This window comes from Pieris rapae, chromosome 8 (assembly GCF_905147795.1).
Source record: "Pieris rapae chromosome 8, ilPieRapa1.1, whole genome shotgun sequence".
NCBI classification, from domain to species: Eukaryota; Metazoa; Arthropoda; class Insecta; order Lepidoptera; family Pieridae; genus Pieris; species Pieris rapae.
In genome coordinates this window covers 9,234,861-9,258,879 of record NC_059516.1, presented here as the reverse complement: position 1 = coordinate 9,258,879, position 24,019 = coordinate 9,234,861, and the positions used below count along the sequence as shown (strand labels likewise).

The following is a 24,019-nucleotide window of genomic DNA, read 5'->3' as shown; positions in this document are numbered from 1 at the left end:
GCCGTTTGCCCCCTTTTCTTTAAAAAAAAATAGTGATAGGACATATTAACCCCGTGGCTTAGTACTCGCTAGTTAGTCCGTTAAAATCTTAAGATCTTAGATGTGAGCTATTTATAAGGGCGCCTACAAATTTGCAGCAAAGTGCCGCGGGGTGGCAGCGCCGCTGCAGCGCTGTAGCCGCGCTGCTTTCGCTAGGTTTACATAGTTTCACCAGTGACTCTGTCGAAGAAGGATTTATTTATTTTGTTCGCACAGATGGAGAACTGTTTTGTAAAATTCTCAAAATACTTATCACATTTTCTCCCCATGCCTTTTTCTTTTCAATTTTATTGCTGTACTTGTCGGGCCTAATGAACAGATACCCGCGACGCAGCTATTTGCGCCAAATTAGAAGGCGCCCTTAGAGTAAATATAGCCCAATGTAAAACCAGCTGCCCACTATTTCAGAAACCATTTGACTTAGGGTATTTTAATATAAAAGCGTAGAGATCGAACCTGTCTGTTGATAGTAAGTATCAAACACTATCCAGTCTTACGCTTTCGTGAAAATAACGAGCATTTTTAAATTATTTATCACTTAAAACAGTGGTGTATAGAATTATTATCGTTTATATCTGGTAACTCGCGTAAACATTTCATTTCTCAACTACGGCTTATCTCAGCTAAGGCTGGTGGAAACGTGGAAATTTATAAGAAATAGCGTTTGAAATAGCGAGACCAGTGAAAACAAAGGCTTGCGAGTGTATTATCGGCTTTTTAACGAAAGAATTGATATAGTTAAGGCCATGACGTAAGTCAGTGATCAAAATATTTTATGTGCCACCGTTACCTTTCTAAAATACATAATAATTATTTAAATAATTGAATTGTTTACTTAAGAAAGGCAAATGATGTTTTAGAAAGAAATTTCGAAAAACAGTAAATAAAACTTCATAAGGAAAATTTAGATTTAAATTCGAAATTATTGAAAAAAAATTGAATAACCCCCTTATCAATATAATTGCCCCTCTATGGGGTTTGAGACCCACGTCGGGAAACACCGACGTAGGAATTCTCTGATTTCGATTTTTGAAATCATTTCCATTTGCATTTCAATTGGGCCAATGATATAGAGAATATAACAGTATAAAGGTCATATTTAATAACACAATTATGAGCATAGCAATGTTATACAATATATACATTATACACAAAAAATCAATAAAATGGCTGATGTGTATGCGTATTATTTAAACGCGCCATTTCATCATCTACAGTAACCATAAAGGCTTTACATTTTCGACTTTTTGCACTTGAACACACCCATCGTTTCATCACGCCATTATTGTAACACGACCTATAAATATAATGAAATCCTTCATGCTCTATCATTGTATTACCACGACGGGAAGTAATATATTTGATAAGACCTGAAAACGCCAATTTATATAAATTATAATGCATAGTGATAGGAAAGTATTAGCCCCGTGGCTTAGTATTCGCTCGGTAGCCCGTTAAAATCTTGAAATCTTAGATGTGGGCTTTTTATAAGGGCGCCTACAAATTTGCAGCAAAGTGCCGCGGGGAGACAGCGCGGCTGCAGCGCTGTAGCCGCGCTGGTTTCGCTAGGTTTACATATTTTCACCATGGACTCTGACCAAGAAACTTCTCTTTTTAAAACGAAACAGGATTTATTTAGTTAGCACAGATGGAGAACTATTTTGTGAAATTCTCAATAAACTTATAGCATATTTCTCCCCATGCCTTTCTCTTTTCAATTTTAATGTTGTACTTGTGGGGCCTAATGAACTGACGCGGGGCTGCGACGTGTAGACGCGCTGATACCGTGCGGCTATTTGAGCCAAATTAGAAGGCGCCCTTAAAGTAAATATAGCCCCATGTAAAACCACCTGCCACAAGTATTTCAGAACCCATGCGACTTAGGGTCCTTCAAGATAAAAGCATACAAATTCCTAATAGAGATCGAACCTGTCTGTTGATAGTATCACACTTGATGCCAAATAAATACCCTAGTAACGTTTATTTAGTTACTACTACTAATTACTTCACTTTGTTAATTAAAAACGAATCATCACAAATTTGATAAAACATTTTATTTATTAATTTATTACTACAACGAAATCTCTTAATACGAAATAAATATTTTTTTGGCTTTAATTTGGTTTCATGACTTTGTGATTTAAGATAATAATGAAAACTGAACTGAGGTATTTTTCTCATTCGTAAGCAAAACCACTCTGATGAACCTAATTTTCTATGAATATACGTAAAAAGTATAATCATAGAAAATTAGTTTCAATAAAAACTGTCAGTCATAGTTTCCAAATGTTCCACATTATCACTGGCTTTTGCCAGTGCACTCGCTTGAACTCTAAATAAAACCACAAAATTCAATATTACATAATTAAAATTTTCACATTATATGCCTAAATAGGGTCGGTGGTTATGTGTATTGAGAAAGTATATAACTTCACTGTCTATCGTAATTAAATTAGCTTTACAACTTCGACTGCGAGAACTCGAACAAACCCAACACTTTCTTTTGTAATTGCTCCTCGATTTCTGGAGATAAAAATTGAATCCTTCATATTCTAGCATCGTATTGCCGTAGCGTGAGAGTTTGAACTTCAATTTTCCTGGAAATATTAAACGGCAGTCAATATCTGCATTGTTTGAATGGAATTACTTATGAATTTTGTGTATACTCCATAAGCACAAGTGAATTCTGTTTTAAAATATTTTTATTAAAAAATCTGTGGTCAAACTCTTTAGGTGTTGGCCTCAGATTTCTGAATCTGTTACATGATCATTAAATCTAATAGGCAAGAAGGTGATCAGCCTCCAGTGACACACGTCGTCGACTTTTTGGGTCTAAGACATGTCGATTTTAGACATGATCAGCTGTCTGTACCTGGCACAAGTCATAGATTTTGTGTTAAGAATATTTACCTTATGAAGTGTACACTGATGTCTTAATACAAATTTTAATAGCCGTGATTTGAACGCACAACTTAGGATTGAGTGTTGCACGTTTAAACCATTAAGCCAATATTTCTTTCAACATCAGAATCATTTTACAATTCCTCGTAATGCAATTAATACTTTTTCCTATTTACCCTCTATGCAAAACATTAAATACATTAAGAAATAAGTGCTAAAAAAGATTTATGATAAAATTATTTTAATTTATTACTTTTATATCACTTAAAAATTAGATAAAACATTTTTGTCATTCCGTTTGACACAATCAAATTAGTTGCAATCATTAATTTTTCAATAAGACAATAAAACCTGGCCTGTATTTCTATTGATGCGCCATTTATTCGTGATTGTGGCAACTATCGTGGAACAGTACCTCATTATTAACCATTAGGACATACGCTTTACATCCTCGGCTGCTGATTTTTGTACAAACCCACTTTTGTTTCGTAGTTGTTTTGTTTTTCAAGCAATAGTTGTGCGCATTCCATCGTAACATTTTGTGACCTCTACACGAAACTGCGAAGAAAAATTGGCCTGAAAGTATGAGCCGATTATAGCTTTCAATTAAAACAAAAGGTTTAGGGTCTGTTTCACAATGTCCGGATAAGTTCCAAATAAGTAATTTATTACTTATTTGTAGGATAAACAGTATTTTTGCGTTTCACTACTGTCAGATAGCGCTATTTGTCATGAAATGCCAAGTATGTCATTCGGAACTTTTATCTTTCGAATAATTTATGTGTTGCATAGCTATTTGGCACTTTATCCATACATTGTGAAACAGGCCCTTAGAGATGTAAATTCTTCTTTCCACTAGACGGCACATTTTATAACAAAATTAAACTAAAAGAAAAATATTAAAATGAATTACAGATCCGACAACCACGGAGCTATTAAAAGCATAATTATATAATTAATGAGCATAAATATCAATATGCGTTATTTCGATTAGAGTTTTCAATAATAATAAAATTAATAATTAACAATTTTTTTTCACATATTATTTAGTATATTGTATAGAATCCAGATATAATTAGCTTTACTAGTATATTAAATAGTAAGCTCAATATATAATAAGTACATATTTTCATTCACTCTGCTCTTTTTCTGCCTTATTGTGTTGGATAGAGACGGACTTTAGTTAATACAATTTATTACGGATGATTTATATTTTACAACAATAACTGTAATGAATTTTAATAATTTTATGAATACCTTTTATACGATATCTTATTCATAAAATAATACAACTATGTACATACCTTTCGTTCTAAATATGTTTTGTAAAACAATAAAACTTTTAAAAATAATATAGCACATTTAATTAATTACCAAAACCAAAAACTTCCAACGTGCCTCAATTCAAATCACAGCTCAATGGAGAACTGTTAAACTGCAATTTCTGTTTTCCACCGACCCAAAGCCCCAGTCCACGAAGTACAATTTTAGTACAAAATATTCACACCTAAACAAAAAATCTTTCGTATGCTTAGTGGTTATGAGAATTATTAATAGAAATTATATCATCCTTGAAACTAATGATGAGAGCCTTGCAACCTTTGTTTTTCGATGTGCACACCCATCGAAACCTTGGGCCGTGATGTTTCACCTCTTTATTAAACCTGTACCTGCCAATAGTAATCACCGGTTTTCCATATCTAGAAGTTGTGAAAATTATTTCTGAAAATATATATACAAAAAATAAGTACAATAGAACCATATAACTAACAGCTTATAAAAATATTTTTTTTTTTAAATATTATTACTTAACATAACCTTTGCACATTTAAAGAAAACACTTTTTTAACGGATTGAAGTTTTATTGTAGTTGTATTATTGTAAACTTATAATTATTTAAACATAATTTTAAATTTATGTCGGTTAAATTTAAAATGAAGTTTACAATAATACATAGCTTCAATTCGTTAAAAAAGTGTTTTCTTTAAATATTTTTTTTTATTCAGCGAATAATTTCAAATACTTATGTGGCAGTCTCTCGCTGAGTACAAAAGCCATCGAGATCTGATAGATACTGTCTAACTCATAGACCTTCTGTCTCTGGCTTGCCTCTTCCCTGACGGCTCCTTCCATTACATTTCCTAAGAGCGGATCCAAAAATTCACATAAACCTCAGTCTTATTAAGCTTGTTTTTCCAATTAATTTTAACATTTGTTTTTTATTCCGTGTTTTGTTTTTTTTGGATATGTATTCTTGTTGATTTAGGTCACACCTTAGGATAAAAATTTGCGTAAAAAAAACAATATTTATTTATGTATGTTAATGATTGTGATTTTTGACGAATCCATAAAGTCGATTGTCTATTGTTATTGCAGAACATTTACAACCGCGATTCCTTCTAACACATATCCACCGGGACTTTCCATCGCCACCTTTAGACGCTATATTAAACCTATATTTACTGTAGACTAATACTGGTCTCCCATATCGTGTCGTTTGAAACTTTGCTGAAAATGAAATCATGATTAATGAAGATTAATTAGCATGTAACAAATATCAATTCGATTCTGACGAAAACAGTTTGGGTTTGGTAGGGATGGAAGGCACACCAATACATCGTAGAGACAACCCACTATGCTTAACATAGCTAATTATATTGGTGAAACCTATTGTGGATACATCCAATGTGTTTGTTTTATGTTTTATTTTTAACTTTATTTTTATTGTAAAGATGTATCTGTTTTGTTTCCAAATAAATAATATAAACCTAATTAATTATACATATATGTATAATGCTAAACTTAAGCATATTATAAATTATATAGGCTTGTTCTACAACTGAGAATGCACTTTTGCCGCGCATCATTATGTATTTAGGGTCCTTCAATGAGAGGGGGTACCGATACCTAAAAGGTCGGCAGCGCACTTGAGAGCGTTCTGACAGTGTGAAGCCCTACTACTACTAAGGTGAGCCTTCTGTTCTCTGAGTTGTCATAATAAAAAACGGCATTAAAAATAATTTATTTAATGATAATGATAAGAAGCATTAATAACTACAAAGTTGTTTAAAGTGTAAAATTAATTTGTCATGTCATAGATTATTATGTAACGACTACGTAAAATAATTTGATGATGCAAATTCACAAAACTCAAGTAAGTAAGTTAGCAGTTCATAAAAATGAATCAGCCCTGCTAGACACTTTGTCGCTTATAACAAAAACAATTTGAAAGAAACGAATTTGTATGCTGATTTTTTTTAAACATTATGAAAAAATCTGTGTTTATGCAATGCAAAAATTGTAAAAGGTATTATATATATAGTATTTATCGAATTGAATTTGTTTTAATTGAGTATAGAAATTACGAACAATTTCAAAATAAACAGTTTAAGAATTCACTTATACAAAACTTTATTATTTCATCACGATCTTTCGTTTTACTTAAATTGTTCAAAAAATTGTTTACCGATAAAGTTGATGCTAAATAGTTGTTTCTTAATAAAAAAACGTGAAATAAATAAGTATATATAAACGAAAACTTGATCCCTATAAATACAACTAAACAACCTCCACCTTTACCCGACTGCGTCGTAGTAATATATATGTACAACCGATTACGAAATATGTCGCTAGGATATAAATTCACAAAACGGCAGTTTACATCAACTTTATACTATTTAAATACGCAATCGGTTAGACGCTTCTGACACGAAGAATTAGAGTAAGCCGCTGAAGGCTCATTAATTACGTATTTATCTGTATTTGTCCATGTCCTTTTAGTATGAAAAGCATCTAACGACTTGCGAGGCTCAAATATGCAGTCGGGTATACTATTTTAATAAACTTTGTTAATAGATAATCTTAAATCTGTTAGGAGTACTGTGAGCTTTTGGATTGTGGTCGCCCGATACGCGTACAATTGAATTGTCCACCGTGTGCAAGGAGGCTCTGCAACCAGTCTTAGCCTTCACACACACCCATCTTGATCTGTTCCCATTTCTCGTTACTCTGTTGAATCGGTTTTCTCCAATTAAAATCACTTGGTTCCCCCGTTGCGATTTCACGAACATCGGTTTTAAATCTGTAAGGCAAATGTATGTTAGTTTTCTGAAAAAATACAGTTTATTTACTACTAAAACACTAACTACTGTACTGTACCACAACAAAACTTTAAATGATAAACAAATTGCCAAACTTATAAAAAACTACTTTTAATTCAAAAAATATACGTGGATACATTTATTACCTTCCTTGGTTTGGTTACATTTGATCTAACGCGTTAAAATAAATATTTATTAAATTATAGATTTTTCTTAAAATAAGTGAAATTAAAAGACAATAGAATATAATTTATGTTTTATTTGTTCAACATAAATCAATTTCAATGTAAACGATTTCTTATTTATCGGTCGTATATTTAAATGTTTAAAAGAATTATATAGAAGTATTTACATTGATTTGTTGCGTTCCGTGCAAGCTTCAAGTGGCCATTCAACAAATGGTGCGAAGGATGGCAAAGTTTTAGCAGTTTTCTAACATGGCCCCCCCCCCCCCACAGGGGGAATTAGATTGTAAGGGAAATCCCTTAAAAATAATTCCATTTCAGTTTTTCATTAAGTTTCAAAAAATTATTTACCGTGTTTCGTTAAAAATTTCTAAGTAATTTCCTCTTAAAACCTATCATTTAAGTTTCTTAAGTGAACAATTCAATTTTTTAACACATTAAAAATTAATTAAATTTATTACATAGGCTTATGCACGGTATTACACTACTCTAGTCAAGACTCAACAAAAAAAATATTTCTGCTCCTAGCCTCAGTTATATTTTTTAATTAAATGTTTATTACTATCAAGTGTGACACAGTACTCTCTGACAATATGAAATAATAATTTGAGATCTATGTAAGAATCAGTTAATAACGAAATAATATGAAACTGATATATAACCACATTTTATCCGTTAAAGGGTTTTTATATACCTACTGCCGGAAATCAGTCTTTGGTTTACATGCTAATTATGAAATCTAATGGTTATGAATTCCCTTATATTTAATTAATTCATTTTCAATCGTGTATAAATTAGCTTTGCATCCACTCCGTTGTTGACTGCAAAACCACCTTACTTTGCCCCCTACTGCGATATGCCTCCAAAAAATATGATTTCGATAACATATCATAGGCTTTCCTCGTCTAGACAGTCCAAATTTTAAACCTGTAAATACACATACAATTAAAATATAATATTTATTTAAGACCAACTTCTTTTTTCCTACATCAGCATGGAACACAATTTTCAAGAAACTCTTTTGGACATTTTAATATGGGTGAATTTAAGCGGCCTTTAAATAGTCATTTCCTGGACAATAGGTCAATAGGCCTCATCTCACTTTGGTGGGATTATGGCCGAAGGTCTGTCCAGTTCATTATTTAAAAAAAAACGATTGAACGCATAAATGTAGTCATTTTTTTATTTATAATAAAAATTTTGCGCTTCAGAATATAAAATGTGTACCAATAATTATCATCAGGCAGACAATTTACCGGCAGATAACTTTTGTAATTATATCTACATCGTTTTATATCGGAAATATACTTCCATTTCAATGACACATGATTAAGAAGCCGGCGATGTACTTGGGAGTCAGGCAATGTGAATGTCGATATCACAGAACATCAGGTGATCATCTGTTACCCGTTTGCCTCCTGTTATATTAAAAAATAAAATAAAATTATTCAACTATAAATATTATGTAAAAAAAAGACAATATTTTCAATATTTATTCACAGAAATTACAAATAGATGGAATATTCAAAATAATTTATTAAAATTGCCTACAAAGCACTACATGATCCCTAAACACATCAACTTTAAACTTAGCCACGCAAACATTTTAGCATTAAACACGAAATATTTGAAAAAGCACACATCTTTTATTTTCATTTTAAATATTAATCATAATTGATATTTTTTTGGTAAAAGCAATTCGTTTCTAAGTAAATTTAAAAGTGAACGCCTTCCGCATTTATTTGGGGCCAGACCAAATAATTTATTTTTTTAGATAATGAACCTAGTACCTTGTTCTCATAATAGTGCCATCAACAATGACGACTTGAAAATACTCTCATATAATACCTTATTTATATAAATAAGTTATTACACAGCTTTACTATATACTTTTATTTCTTAAAGCTGTGTCATAATTAAATATTTTATTTTGAATATATATACAACACATATACATACTCAAAAGATGTCCAATAATTTAAATGCTGTAGCAATAATACTTACTTAATACTAACATTAAATTCTTTTTCTCAGATAACAGAATTGACAGCATTTCATTGTGAGAAAATAATTGAAAATCTACGATTGTAGATAATTCAACATTCAATTTCAACATTACTAAAATTGATTTAATATTTTGTACTTGACGAAGTGTTTTCGTCTTTGTAGTAAGTAAGAAATTGAAACACAAGGAATAATAAATTCCATGAAATGAAGGCAACTATAACGCTGACATAACTTGATCGTTTTAATGGGTTTGGAGTTGGAGTTACCACATAAGCCTTAAGAACTAGTCTATCGTATCGAAATTTCTATGAATTTTCATCTTTCACTTGGCGATTTTGATCATAGTTAAACCAAGCAGGCGGGCCATACATAAATGGAAGGAGTTCCTTCAATTTCGGTGGATGATTGTGGTTTTCATTCATGCTAACGATCTTTCCATCAGTGATGAGGATGACCCCCGGGCACCTCTTCACTTGGTGGGTGGAGCATACCCACCGATTCTTCTTTCGGCATTTTGTGTCACTTTTTAAAGAGTAGGTATACCCATGAAGTTTCATCAGAATCTTTCCTTTCTGGGATGTGACGTATTCCACTGAAAATATTGAATTTTTAGACGGGAGTTTATGTTTAAATGTACTTAGGATATATCAAATAAAATTTAAATTCATTCCATAACTATCAAGGAATCAATTTAATTTTCGTATTTCCTTAGTAATCAAAATAGCTAACGATTCGTGAATTCGGTAGTTTTTGTATAGGCTTAATGATTAAGGGATTAGTTTAAATAACAATACATCAATTATGTACATATATTGTGTATTCCATATTCATTAAAATTTACAAGATTTAAGAGTGTCACAGGTGCACTAAATGAATACTATAACAAATGCGATCATACATTTATCAAATCGCCAGTTCGTGTGAAATTAATGAAAAACACGGATTTAGGCACACACTGTTGTGAGACTTTTTCGCCTAAATTTCTTCTCGCATCATAGCAACCAACACATCTCCGCCGAATAAGCTTCCCATTTTCCTTTCAATATCCTAAAAGATAGTCTTCTATGGGCAAGAGGTGTCGCCGTCATGTTCAAGTCGGTAAAGATGTATGTGTGTAGGTTCGTTGCTGTCAAGCAAGTTCTGGAGGTCAAAATCTCCTGTAAATTCTGTTATATACACTAAAATTAAACAACCAAACCCCCCTATGTTGACCACATTTGATCTAAGAAAACTTTTGCACTATTTGCGAGAAAGTATACAATGGAAAACATTGTCTTATAATTTATTATAAACTAAAATCAATCCACCTTACCACTTGACACTTAAGTAATTCACCACAAATCCTAACCAATGGAATCAACTTAAAAAATATCTTAGTCACTAAACTTACGCGAGTAAATACACCAGTTTACCTGAAAGAGAAAAATACCAGTTATTTACCTTAATACCTTAATATGAAAGCGATAAATAAAAATCTAATTCTAACAATAGTGCCATTATTGTATAAACATAAATAATCTCTACTACTTAAAAGCACTATATACAATATAACATTTATAAGTACTATTCGGAAAAATTCCAATTAGGACGACAATATTTCTATGTTTTCTACATAGTCAATGGACACTTTGGTACTTCTAGCAGATGATTCCATAATTAATGATTATGGTGCCCGGTGACATTCAATATCTGGGAGTTCATCATTTTAACTCTCACTTTGCAATTCCGACGCTTGCGTTTGGAGCAGTACCAGACACTTCTACCTGTGGAACTCGAGTAGTTCGTCGAGAATGTATAACCACCGATTCTTAGTAAAAAACTATTTTCACCCCGAGGTATAAACTCGTATCCTGAAAAAACACAATTTATTATATAACCAACTCTTCATCTAAGCTTTCTTTGCAATTATTATCTTTTTCCGCTTTACACACACAGCTTTTTGATGTTACAATAATTTGTTGAAAACTGCGCGTTTTTCTAGGCAGTTTTTACCACGACTTTGTGGAACCAGCTGCCGACTGAAGTATTTCCGAACCAATTCGACTTAGGGTCCTTTAAAAGGCCGGCAACGCTCTCGCGAGCCCTCTGGCATTGAGAGTGTCCATGGGCAGCGGTATCACTTAAAATCAGGTGAGCCTCCTGCCCGTTTGCCCCCTGTTCTATGAAAAAATCAGTATCCGGAAAAATACTTTGTAATATTAGTGAAAACGAATAATACTTAAAAACACCCTTCCCTCAAAAGACAACCTTTTACCTGTTGGACCTGATAATTCTGTATTTGTTTATTGATCATCTGACACAGGCGGTCAACTATTTAGGTGTAAGGCATTACAATTTCCTCATGATGTTTTTCTTTGCCGTATGTGTGAGTGTTGAAAACACACAGAAACAGAAAGTGCATTGATGCACAGCGGGCATTCGAACCTACATTCGACGCAGTCTGAAGCCACTAAATCAGGACTGTCTTCTTAAGAGTATATATGCTGACGAAATATATAACTATGTACTTGTTTAATATTCATTTTGCTATTGAGATTGAGAAACATACTTAATACTTATGGATATAATAACTTAAAACCTTGTATTGATTTTATCTTATTTCCCGGCGCTAAAATCCGTGGTACTTTTGAAAAACTACCTTACAGTTTTGACCTTACATGTCAAAATTGATCTACCTTAAACTATAGGTTGGAGAATCAGTCAGAACAAATCATTGTATAAAGATAAAAACCTAGTATTTTTTAATAAAAAACCATTAAAAACTGATTATATTCAAACAGTAAACACTATTTTCCAATTATCACTAATTAATGCAAATATAACAATTTTGAAAATTACACACTCAACATCGTTAATAAAATATTTTTTGCTTAAATAGTAGTTCTAAAACATTAAAAGTATTCTACTTAACCGTAACAATACTAAGTGGAATGTGTTATATTACATTCGATAAATAATTTTAATATAAAAATATTTTATACTTAATCTAATCATTATTACAATAATAAATTCATATCGTTATTATTAATCTGGATCTAAACTGAGTTCATTAACCTTAAATAATTGTAATAAATTATTAAAGTTGATAAGGGTTTCATAAAATGTCTTATTTTTTCTATAATTAAAATTATTTTGCTCTACAAACTATTAATAATCATTTAAGGTCAATGAACTATCCATGTAACTTTTTCCAACATTGAATTGGACCCAATAGGTGGCGTGGAAATCAAATCAAATTCTATTTATATCAATTGAAAAAATATTTACAAAATACAGCCTAATCCAATCTAAATAATAAAAGGACAGGCTCATCTGATGTTAAGTGATAAAGCCTCCCATGGACACTCACATTGCCAAAAGACTCGCAAGTAAGTTGCTGGTCTTTATAAGACCCATTCAACAGTGTATTTATGAAAAAATCTGTTGATGTATGAATATTCCAAGAAATTCGTATATAAAATCGCATCGCATAAAAACTGCATCACATTTATAAATATATCATTGCATACCCATGGGGCAATTCAAGTATTTCGGTAAGCAGAATTACTGCAATTTATCCCCCCTCTTGTCACCAAAAGCAAGCAAAGGTCTCAAAAATACTATATATATATAAAAACACTATATAAACGTCTCAATTTTTTCGTAGGGATCCTCGAAAATACATTTCGTTTTCACGCATACACAATAGTATGTGTAAAAAACCTAAAAACTTCTGTCGACGTAATCACAAAATAAGAAAACCAAAGACCCCCTTCACCCCTTAATGTTTACGTTTCAACGGCCCCTATCTAGTATATTATAACACCTAACGTTAAATTTTACAAATAAATAAATTCAAGGCTGGAAACTAAAGCCTTGTTCACCAAATTAATTAGGCATTTTAACTAAAGCATCTCAATATATGTGCACAACTCGACAAAAGACGAATAACACTAGTTTTAATCAATAAGAAGTCTAGACACTTGGTTCCAACTTACACCTAACTATGTGAATGTAAACCAGTGGTGGACACGACCACGCCATCAATCGTCACCGCGGAAGCTTTACATTTAAGCTTATGTTTCTTCGAGCAAGTCCATCTGATTCTGTTCCCAGCTAGCGACCGTGAATGCCGACAAAATTTATGGCCTCCGACGTAAATATTTGTAGAATCACCCCAGTATCGCTTACGAAATAGTGTCCGAAGAAAATCTGAAAACAATACTTTAGTTAGTAGGATTAAAATTACCATAAATGTATGATGACAAATTCACTTTAATATGCACGTCATAAATGGTTTCCTTTCCTATATTCTTCGATAGTTATAATATATTTATATTCTTCATGATCTTATGTTGTGTTATAAACAATTCGTACTTGAGTAGTAATTGTTAATAATTGTTAATAAAATAGGAAGTAATAATTGTAGAGAAAGTCAGTCGGAGAATATTTTTAATTTTAGAACTATATATGTAATAAATTGATTAATTTATTACAAATTATTGTTTATTTTTATTAATTATAGCTACCATATTACAAACTATAATATGACCAACATCAATACGGTTCTGCTAGAAATTATTCCTGAGAAATCACCACCTTTTAACACAAAGCTTCGTCGCCAGTCGTGTAAGAGTTTCCGTAACCAGAAAAGACAAGATAAATATAGAAAAAAATATTTATTCTTTAATCACGAATTCATAATAATTTCTCCTTTATCCGTTCATATATTAAACCAAAACCTAAATAAAACTAACCATTGCATTAGTGATTATGATTATGTTTAATTTTATACACAACATAATCGAGGCCAGTTGTTATGAAAGCCATACACCCAATTCTCTTTTGAATGCAGCGCCATCTTAGTTTATTCCGCTCATTTTGGTGAACCGTAAATTTATTTCCGTTACATAATAAGAACAATTTTCCTTGATCATTATATTCGAATTTTACTGAAAATTAAATTATAATTAACATCATTGTTTATTATATAAGAAACGAAAAGGATACATCGATTCATTGATAAAAATATAAAGAACAGTTGTTGGTGTGTTTCTAATATAAAGATCTTGTATTAAAACACAATGATCCACCTAGAAGCATAGCAAGAGCACGCATACAGATTCGCTCGCTTTCTCTCTCCTACTTTCTACCTTTGCGTATCTTTCGGTCTCTCTCTCTCTCTCTCTTCCGTTGAAATATTGGACTCGCGCTGGCCTATCAGGTTTACTACGCGCATGCATTCGAGTGCCACGCATTCCCTCTCGCTCTGTCTCTTTCTATTCCCCCTCCCCAGGAGCGTTAACCGTTATTGGAAGTCGCATTATAAATTTTTGTTCAAAAATATTCGATACAAATATGAATGTACGTTGTATAAAGAAATTATTTACGGGGTTCAAAGGAGATCAAAAAAGACTAATATAATAATAATCTCATTGTTTAATCTTACGTATATTTCTTGGCATCTATAAAATACAAAGTCGGTTTCAGTTAGAACGCCTTTTTTTAAAGGCGTTCGAGCCCACTGACAATGTGAGTGTTTATGGGCGGTGTCACTTAAAACTCAGATGAGCCTATCCGTTATATAAAAAATATAAAAAAAAGTGTTTTGAAAAACGTAAAGTTTGTCGTTGTGTTTTAGGTAATTAACGAAATTTACCTATTTTTCATGTATGTATATCAAAGAAATAATACTGTTATATTAAACTCTATTCAAAAGTACACACATGCCAACAAACATAAAAATAACTTTATAATAATTCGACTTAGGGTCCTTCAAGAAAAGAGCGTACCAATTATTACACGGCCGGCAACGCACTCACGAGCCCTCTGGCATTGTGTGACCATGGGCGGTATCACTTAACATCAGGTGAGCCTCCGCCCCCTATTAAAAAAAAAATCTTAGTAACATTCATTCTTATATATAGCATTTTATATACAGATCTGACTTTCAAATAACATATTCATTTATATACGCGCCACTGTCATATATCCTACACACGCAAGGCTTTTACCAAACAATAACGTGATTCATTAGTTAATCTCCAATTTCATACAGAAATTAATATTTATTCACAAACAAGTCGTTCAATGGTTGTGATTGTGACGTGTTCGTAAAACAATTCCATTCATAGTGATGATGAAAGCCTTGCATCCTATAGTTTTCTTTATACACCTCCATCGGACCTTATCTCCCTCATTCTGGTGAATCCTAAATTTTTCACCGTGCATATATAGGTACTGCTTTCCATTTAGCGTTAATTCACGTGTGACTGCAATCGATAATTTTAAATAAATTTACATTTATAAATAAAACATTCGAATCTTGTTAAATAAAAGACGAGATGATGTAAAACAATTTAATATAAAATTAGTTTTTAGACTTTGTACATGAAAATGAATGAAAAACGTTTTTTATATTCAAAACGTATTTTCTCTTCATTCTTACACACTGTTATATATTGTCTCTTTTCGTCTGAGTAAGCTATGATAGATTTTCGTGTATTATGTATGGGATAAGTTTCTTGCCAGCTTTTTCTTCTCCCTTAATTTGAAAACTTATATATAACATATGTATATAATTTTTGTTTTAAAATTTTAAAAGTTAGTATTTTTTCTGACAACTCTTACCTATCGCTTTAGTAAAAAAAAGTTATAAGATTATTTTGTGTTTATAAAAAACGCACTTTCACTACTTAAATATGAATGAAACATCTATTACAATATCCTTTAAAATATAAATATATTTTTTTAATCACAAGGTGGGCGAAAAATCTCGGTAAAACACGAACAATACATTGACAATATTTATAATGTAAAAAAATACACAGCAATTCACGTATATGGCAGCGCTGTTTTGTGAAAAATGTATAGGTATTCTAATTAAAATTTCATTTCTCTATAATCCATCGCGTGTCAATCTTTAAGCAAAAAAATACCAATCCTCTTATTCGCTTAAAGCGCTCGTCTACTAATTACGCAGCGCTTCATTGGTGCGTCATAAAATAAATATGTTTATTATTGGCCTGTATTGCATCTATGCTCTAAATTACATCTGATAACAGTATCATCTCTAGTTGTCAAAGAGGCGTTACAACCTTGACTCTTTCGGCTGCATACCCAAAAAGTCTTTTTATCAGTACTTCTTCCTCTCTTTTTATTGTACCTATACATTCCCATCAATAAAACCGGTTTACCAAAGCGTGACATCGTGAATGTAGGCCCTGTAACATATAACGTTTGTTAATTTTATTCGGAAGACATCGAGATAAATACTTCATTTTTTTCTGATGTAGTTTCAAAAAAGAAAGTACAAAATTTTCCGATAATCAACATGCAATATAACATTTGGAAAACAGGATGTTAATGAAAAACGTTGACCATAACCTGAAGGAAATTAAGAGCTTGTGAAAAATTGCATAAAGATATACTTTATATTTTTCATGTACTTTTTATACCAATAATGTTTATTTAATAAAATAAACGAAGGATGTATAAATGAAGATTTATAATCAAAATTATATAAAATAAAACAACATTTTTGTTACTTTTTATTAAATGTGCATAAATGCTGTAGTGTTTGAAGATTTTAAATTAGGATGTATCTCCAAATAGATCTATAGAATGTTTACTCTTTAAATGATATTTCAAACTTGTAACGGACCTTTGACTAATTTTCAAAAATATCTTGCACTTATAACATTTAGCCTTATCATCGAATCTTGTATAAAAATTCCAAACTTTATGTTTTGATTTATTTAAACGCACCATCGTTCGATATGGCCGTTTGCTATCTGAAACATAAAATGCATACACGAATCACACAATTTTCAATTCTTAAAAGGCCGGCAACGCACTCGCGAGCCCTCTGGCATTGAGAGTGTCCATGGGCGGCGGTATCACTTAACATCAGGTGAGCCTCCTGCCCGTTTGCCCCCTGTTCTATAAAACTTACAATCTATATGTCGCAGCCAACTAGCTGAGCCACTTAACTATACAGCGCATCCTGAAATATATTGCAAATGACTAGGATACAATAGGAACAATTGATACGGCTGTTAATACGGCGTCGGCAAATCACAACTTTGATTGTGTTTCCCAAAGTTCATACAAAAAACAACAAATACAATGGAGGAGAGTAGTGACAATAATAATGTGAGATTAAAACTGTCTGACTCGAGCTAATGAATCTTTGATGAAATATTATTTAGTTACGGATGTTTCATCTTTCTGTCTGTGTTTATATTTCTGTCACAAGGTCATATTGTACGAAAGGCCTAACCATTACCCGGCCAGTTTATTAAATGTTGTACAAACACTACGGCTGAATATCTTTCAGGCCGTTAGTTAAAAGGCGCTGTTTGGTTAAGAGGCTATGTTTACGGTTAATTGAACGGCTATCTAAACTGCTGCGACATATATACGAATACTTCACAAAACCACCTAAAAAGCAACGTTTTCATACAAAATAAGGTATAAATCATAATAATAAAGGTCTACTAATCTACGCATTAATTCAGGTAATATATTCTATGTAACACAGTTAGCGGGTTATGCCAAACGTTTTTTTTTATACCAAACCTAGCGAAATAAATTAAAGTCTCGGAATAAAGAATATTTAAAAGCAGTTTTATTTTACTAAATGAACAATAAGTATTTCTTTATTTTGGTAAAGCTAAGACCTAATTTGCAAACTCAAAAACATATTTACATGTACATTCACAATCGTCAATCGTACAGATTAAAACTTGTTACACTTAGTATTAAAAAAATTAAGTATGATTGTGCTGATTTAATACTTTAACGACTTGACCATCAATGCTAACAAGTGTTGCTCGACAACCATGTTTCACTCTGCTACAGATCCACCGATCCTTGCACCCTTTGCTTGAACTATGTCGAAAGAACTTGAATCCATTAAAGAAGAAAGCAGGATTTCCTTTATAAGTTTTCCCAATGAATGCTAAAAAAAAATACACAGAAATTAGTTTTAAAACAAATATTTACAGAGACTCTTACAGATCTACTTGCAATCCACTGGCTGTAGACAAAAACAGTAGCGGTAAAATTCTTGGTTTTGGGCCTCAGATTTATTAATCTCTTTTGTGAAAAAAAAAATTCTAACAGCAAGTTGGTAGCGTGTTGGCGCCTAACATACAGATTTTCAGATCTCAGGGAAGAGGGTTTCCGTTGGCACAGATACTAGATACCTACTTTAATATTGCATTTTTGTTAAATATTCTAATAATAAATGATGTTGCATATAAGATTAATAAACACATAATCTCGGTTCTGAATTATTTCTCTAAACACGACCCATTTCAAAGTTGCTAAAGTCATCAGCGCGTTTAAGTACAAAAAAACACAATGTGTCAAATTTCACAATTTATTACTAATTGTTTTTACAAGCGGTCAATAAAATATAAAACTAAATAATTTCATATTAAGCAAAAGCCATCGTAGAAATAATTATTAAATTATACGCAACCTTAAAACTAGCAAATATTATTATTGCTTTTATTTAATTTTTAATAATGTCATATAGTTTTTACCTATATTAATATACTGTAATATGAATTCTTAATTGCACGATTAGGTTAATTTTAGTAAAAAATTACTTACAAATTTAGTTAGTATAAATTTAGAACTGTTTACCAAAATGAAAATATTATTATAAATATAAATTACTATGAAAACACAGAAAAAGGCACTATTAGGGATAACTAATCAATGACACAATTATTTCATACATAAACAGTAGCACTCCATACGTTCTGCTCTGTGTCTCTAGACAAACGATAAACATATTATGTAGAATAGAATATATGTTCAATAAGTTTATTTTATAAGACAAATAGTCAGAGAAGTAAAGTATAATGAATTTGTAATTTGTTTTTCATTTGTTTAGAGACCGCGGCGAAGCGTAGCAAAGTCTTATGTAGCTACGTGTGTAGCAACTTGCTACGAATTTGTTATGGCTACAAATAAATTTTAATGCAATTTGCTTTTCAAATTTAAAACTAAAGTTTATTAATATTTAAAATCTATTAAGGCGAGAGTAGAACCGTTTAATCTCAGAATCTATTGGCAGTAGTATGTGCCACAGGATCGTGAAGTCCCCAGACGCGAACAATAGCATTGTCCATTGTATGAAGAGAAGCTCTGCAACCCGACTTTGCTTTCACACACACCCATCTGGATCTATTCCCTTGTTTGGTCACTCGGTTGAAGCGGTATTTTCCAATTATAATAACTGTGTTACCCCTTTGAGACAGCGCGAATACTGGTTTCAGATCTGAAAAAACATTTCATATTAGTAGTGTTAACGGTACGCACAAACTATCCCGCGATGAGAATGATTAATAAAATAACACAACAATTGTTTCTTCAAATTTAATTTTAAATTCGATTCACACGACAAAAATACATTATACACTTGTAACTAAAAGTGAATTTTTCTAAATCTATTCATAATTACGAATGAGCTCGATGTAGTACCCTTATAATTAGGTAAGTGAGATCATGTATAATGTAAGAGAAAAAAAAAGTCGTCAGTGTGTATTCAATTGTTTTTGTACAAAGGCAAGTTATAACAGGAGGTTCCATATGGTAACTTCTATGACTAGAGATGCTGTTAACGACAAACATTATAACGCCAGTAGTTAAAACAGTCTTCTTATGTGTCTAAAGAGGTAATAAATAACGCAGTAGGGTTCTGACAATTACATTTCGACGGTTGCATCTTTTTCCTAATAGGAACTTGCTTAACCATAGATTTTAAAGGGTCTTCAAAAATCAGATAAAAAGGTAAGTTATCATGTATGTATTATTAACAGATATTGACAGCCGGTTGCCCCGAAATGAGGTTGACTCAATCACGATGAATGTGCTGATTTCTTACATCCACCATTTACAGCCACAACATCATTTTTTAATGTCGTCATCCGAGCGTTGCACCGCCATTTATTACATTTCCACGATATTTTGTCGCCATTTTTGTAGTTTTTATGATACCGAAAACCTTGGTGTATCAATATTGTACTCCCGTCTTCCCCAGGCCCAAAGTAGAAGTCTACAGTACTCCGGGTACCTGAAAACACACAATGTTACCAAAACTTCAGAATATTGAATTGATTTGTAGCGACAATCTTACATAATTTTAGTAATTTCACAATTACTAATTTTAGATTTGATTTATGCTTATAAATCTTTTAAATTGTTATTAACTGGTCGGATTTTATAATAAGATAACACTTTTCCATATGGGTTAATATAAAAAAAATTGTAAGCATACTCAGTACTTACATAGATTTATATAAATTATAGAGCATAATTTAGAACAATATCAAACTCAAAAGTTATTTATTTATTATGTATATACTATTTACTAGCTAATGATAAATAATATCAAAATGCATTTTAATGCAACGCACACCAAATATGGTGCAAATTTTAGTTTTTCTTACTAAAGGACATATATCACTGAATGTTTTGGCTTTTACTCTACATATACATATATGCTAAGAACGTCGCCTCGCTTTTTAATATTTGGACCTTTATGAACTATCCCATAGCGAATTATGCTAGCTTTTATCGTTTAAATAACAAAAAATACTATACACGCGTTAGAATTTATACTTCTTTGGCGTATGGAAAAAAACAATTCTAATTTAATTAATCAAAAATATTTCATTTAAATAAATAATTTATTAGTAAATACTATCACCGTCGTATATAAAATTGATTTAAAAACACCAAAATAATATTTAGTTATATAAAATAATATTTATTTATATTCACAGTGTTTAATTGTACTGTTACGAAGCACGTGTTCTAAATATCAAAATACTAGAATATACATCATGAACATCGATATCCATGCCACCAAGACCTAACTTTACGATGTCGAATTTAGGTGTTTGTGTGCGCGCGCATCGTAAAAATTCACTTTCATCATTTTTTTCCATCGCGCCAAAAGAAGTATAACTTCAAACATTGAATTGTGTCTGTGAGTCAGGTAAAAATATCTTTAGTTTTTTCTTAAATATACTTCAAATTTTGTGCATAAAATGTATAACATTTAATTAAACATCAAGTGTTTTTACCTACAAAATAATTTATGTATGCACGACACAATTTACATTTTCCAAATGAAAAATAACTGTTAAAGCTACTTTTTTTAAAATTTAAAGATACAAATGGAATTGACTTCAACGTTGAAATTAAAATTAATACAACATATAATATTTTACCTTATAATCATTTTGCTGAGTTTAAGTTTATCGTATTACAATTATTTGGAAAATATCTCTAACGCTACCTTAACTTATTAATACTGTTAAATATTGTATAACAATTAATACATGCTATTATTTGATTAAATAGACATTTAGTTCATAGTTTTACATCTACTATGACTAGATAATGGAACATTCTTAAATCATATGTTTTTAAGTGTTAAATAGACACATATTTAAGATATGATAAACTGAGCAACCACTTAACATGCATAGTCTGTAATCTGTTATATCATTTGTATCGTCCCTGTTTGCAAACTGGAAGGAGGCTCACCTGATGTTAAGTGATACCGCCGCCCATGGACACTCAATGCCAGAGGGCTCGCGAGTGCGTTGCCGGCCTTTTAAGAATTAAAGCGGTCCGCATCATTTTGTCAAACTTAATGCTGTTTTATTCATTTTCTATTTCTATCTTAAAAATAGTTTGTAACATAAGTCATACTCTGAGGCGTTCAGTAATGATACCTAAAGAGGTTTTTGTGTTATATTATTAAAGCTTAAACACAAGTAAAAGATGAAAAAGTACTTTAGTTTAATAAATGCAATTAGACCGATTTCATTTTTATGAATTAAAGTACTTAAGTGTATAGTTTCTCATAAATTATTATTTGAAACTTAATATATACTGTATATATGTAATATTAATTATTAAAAAATTGTTTAAAAATTTGATTTCCTAAACACTATCGATATTAATGAGGTGTGTTTATCATGTTTTAAACATAATAATAATTTTCTTCGTATAAAAGAATACTAACTAGTTTGTATAAAAATAAAAAAATATTATATAAAAACACGGTAAATTATAACAATTTAAGTTCCAGGACAAACACGCGCCAGAAGAATAAAATTAATGTAAAATTGTATCAAATACTTGGTTCGATCACATATTTCCTTAGTTTCACAAAATAAATAATATTTTATAAATATACACTATACAGGTACCCTTGACTATCCAGGCTACACCTAAATTTATTTGAAAAATATATATTTGGCCCATTTAATGGTAAAGTATATTTGTAAAAACGTATAAATAGTTTTAGTAGAAAATAGCAGTTGAATTTATTCTTTCTTTGGATACATAGATGTACATGTGTGTGCTTTTCCGTCTATGACCTCATCAATGCCCTGAAAACAATTGGTATAATTAAGCAAGTTTTACCAACAAATATATTCAGAACATTCAATAGAACTTACACTAACGATCATTGTTCCCGGACATTTAAAATATTTATAATTTGAACATCGCCAAGAAACTGCTCCATTTTTGTATTTGGTCTGTTGGTAATATCTACGTCTTCCATACACAAGGGACATTTTTGTCATAAGTGGCACGTAACGAAGCGCTCCTGAAATGAACAAGAACCCACTCATTCTGTGATAAATAATAAATACAATGTGAAAAATTGTGATTTTTTTTACGAATTTCCATAAAATTTTACTGCCGTTGAGAATAAATCTCGAGGACAATAATCTGTTTGTTTTCTTGGCAGCAAAACAAAGTTATATAGAAAAATAATAGTTCTAATAGGCAGGGAACGTTAGTACAATAATATTTGAAGTATGAAGTGAAATATGTTACCTTTCGGAACTTTCTTCGGATCTGAAGTACACTCGAGTAATATTTTATTAGCTTCTTCATCGGCACAGCATGAATGTGATTTTTGAGATATTACTTTCTCGTCCTAAAATTATTACAGGTCATGTATTAATCATATTTTTAAAGAAGACGGATGAAAATTAATATTTGTCTATTAATTATAGAATGAAGAAAAGCTAAGTAGAGTCAGTAAAGAGAACCGCGCATCGTGTGACTTGAAGGTGATTACAGCTCATCAGTAATAATTTTGATACATAATAAATACAAATTATATAATGTAGATATATTTTTAGAGTTTTGATGATGTCCACTAAAGTAAAAATTATTGTAACTCCAATTTCAGAATATTGTCTTCCAAAATTTCAATTTTCCAAAATTAATGGCATTAAATTTAGATTTAAGATATTTTAGTTAATTTTGATAAAGTATTAACAACTCTAGTTAACTCTAGTGTATAATGCAAAGCAGGCTATTACGACTAAGTTCAGATAACGACTAAGAAACGAATACCGATTTGTTTGACTTATATAATATTTGTCTATCTATGTAATCTGTTTTGGCTTCCTGTATTGTCTTAGTGTTATTTATATGAGCTGTAAGAATACTTATAATTAAATAAATAACTACCCATGACTCCCATAAGACAAATACGTTTTTGATATACTGACTCTAAATCTTACGGGAGTTGATTTATTGTCCAAAAGAAACTTACCAAAATATTGATCTTTCCGTTACAATTTGAATTGTTGTAGTTCGTACAACGCCAGACTACGGTTCCGTTTTTGTATCTCTTTAGAAGATGGTACCTGTGACCCTTGTATAACAATGCTTTACTTTCTATTAGACCCCGTCTCACTTTGACGTATTGAATATCATCTGAAAATACATGTAATACCTAGTCATACGTTCATT

General features: G+C 31.2%; 1 protein-coding gene across 4 annotated transcripts in view; it reads right to left on the bottom strand.

The window, feature by feature from the left end:
• The window catches only part of LOC110998605 (protein tramtrack, beta isoform), a 297,133-nt gene that overhangs the window by 110,857 nt on the left and 162,257 nt on the right, over nucleotides 1-24,019 (bottom strand). Inside the window, exons 5-8 of one of the 4 annotated variants that reach the window (XM_045629271.1) lie at nucleotides 23,820-23,983; nucleotides 23,090-23,192; nucleotides 22,705-22,856; nucleotides 22,555-22,635 (exon numbers count right to left, since the gene is read on the bottom strand). The exons of the other annotated variants lie outside the window; for them this stretch is intronic. Coding sequence (XP_045485227.1) covers nucleotides 22,570-22,635; nucleotides 22,705-22,856; nucleotides 23,090-23,192; nucleotides 23,820-23,983 — 485 coding nt within the window. The 3' untranslated portion in view covers nucleotides 22,555-22,569. Of the gene's footprint in view, nucleotides 1-22,554; nucleotides 22,636-22,704; nucleotides 22,857-23,089; nucleotides 23,193-23,819; nucleotides 23,984-24,019 lie in introns of those variants that run through there. 4 annotated transcript variants of the gene reach the window in all.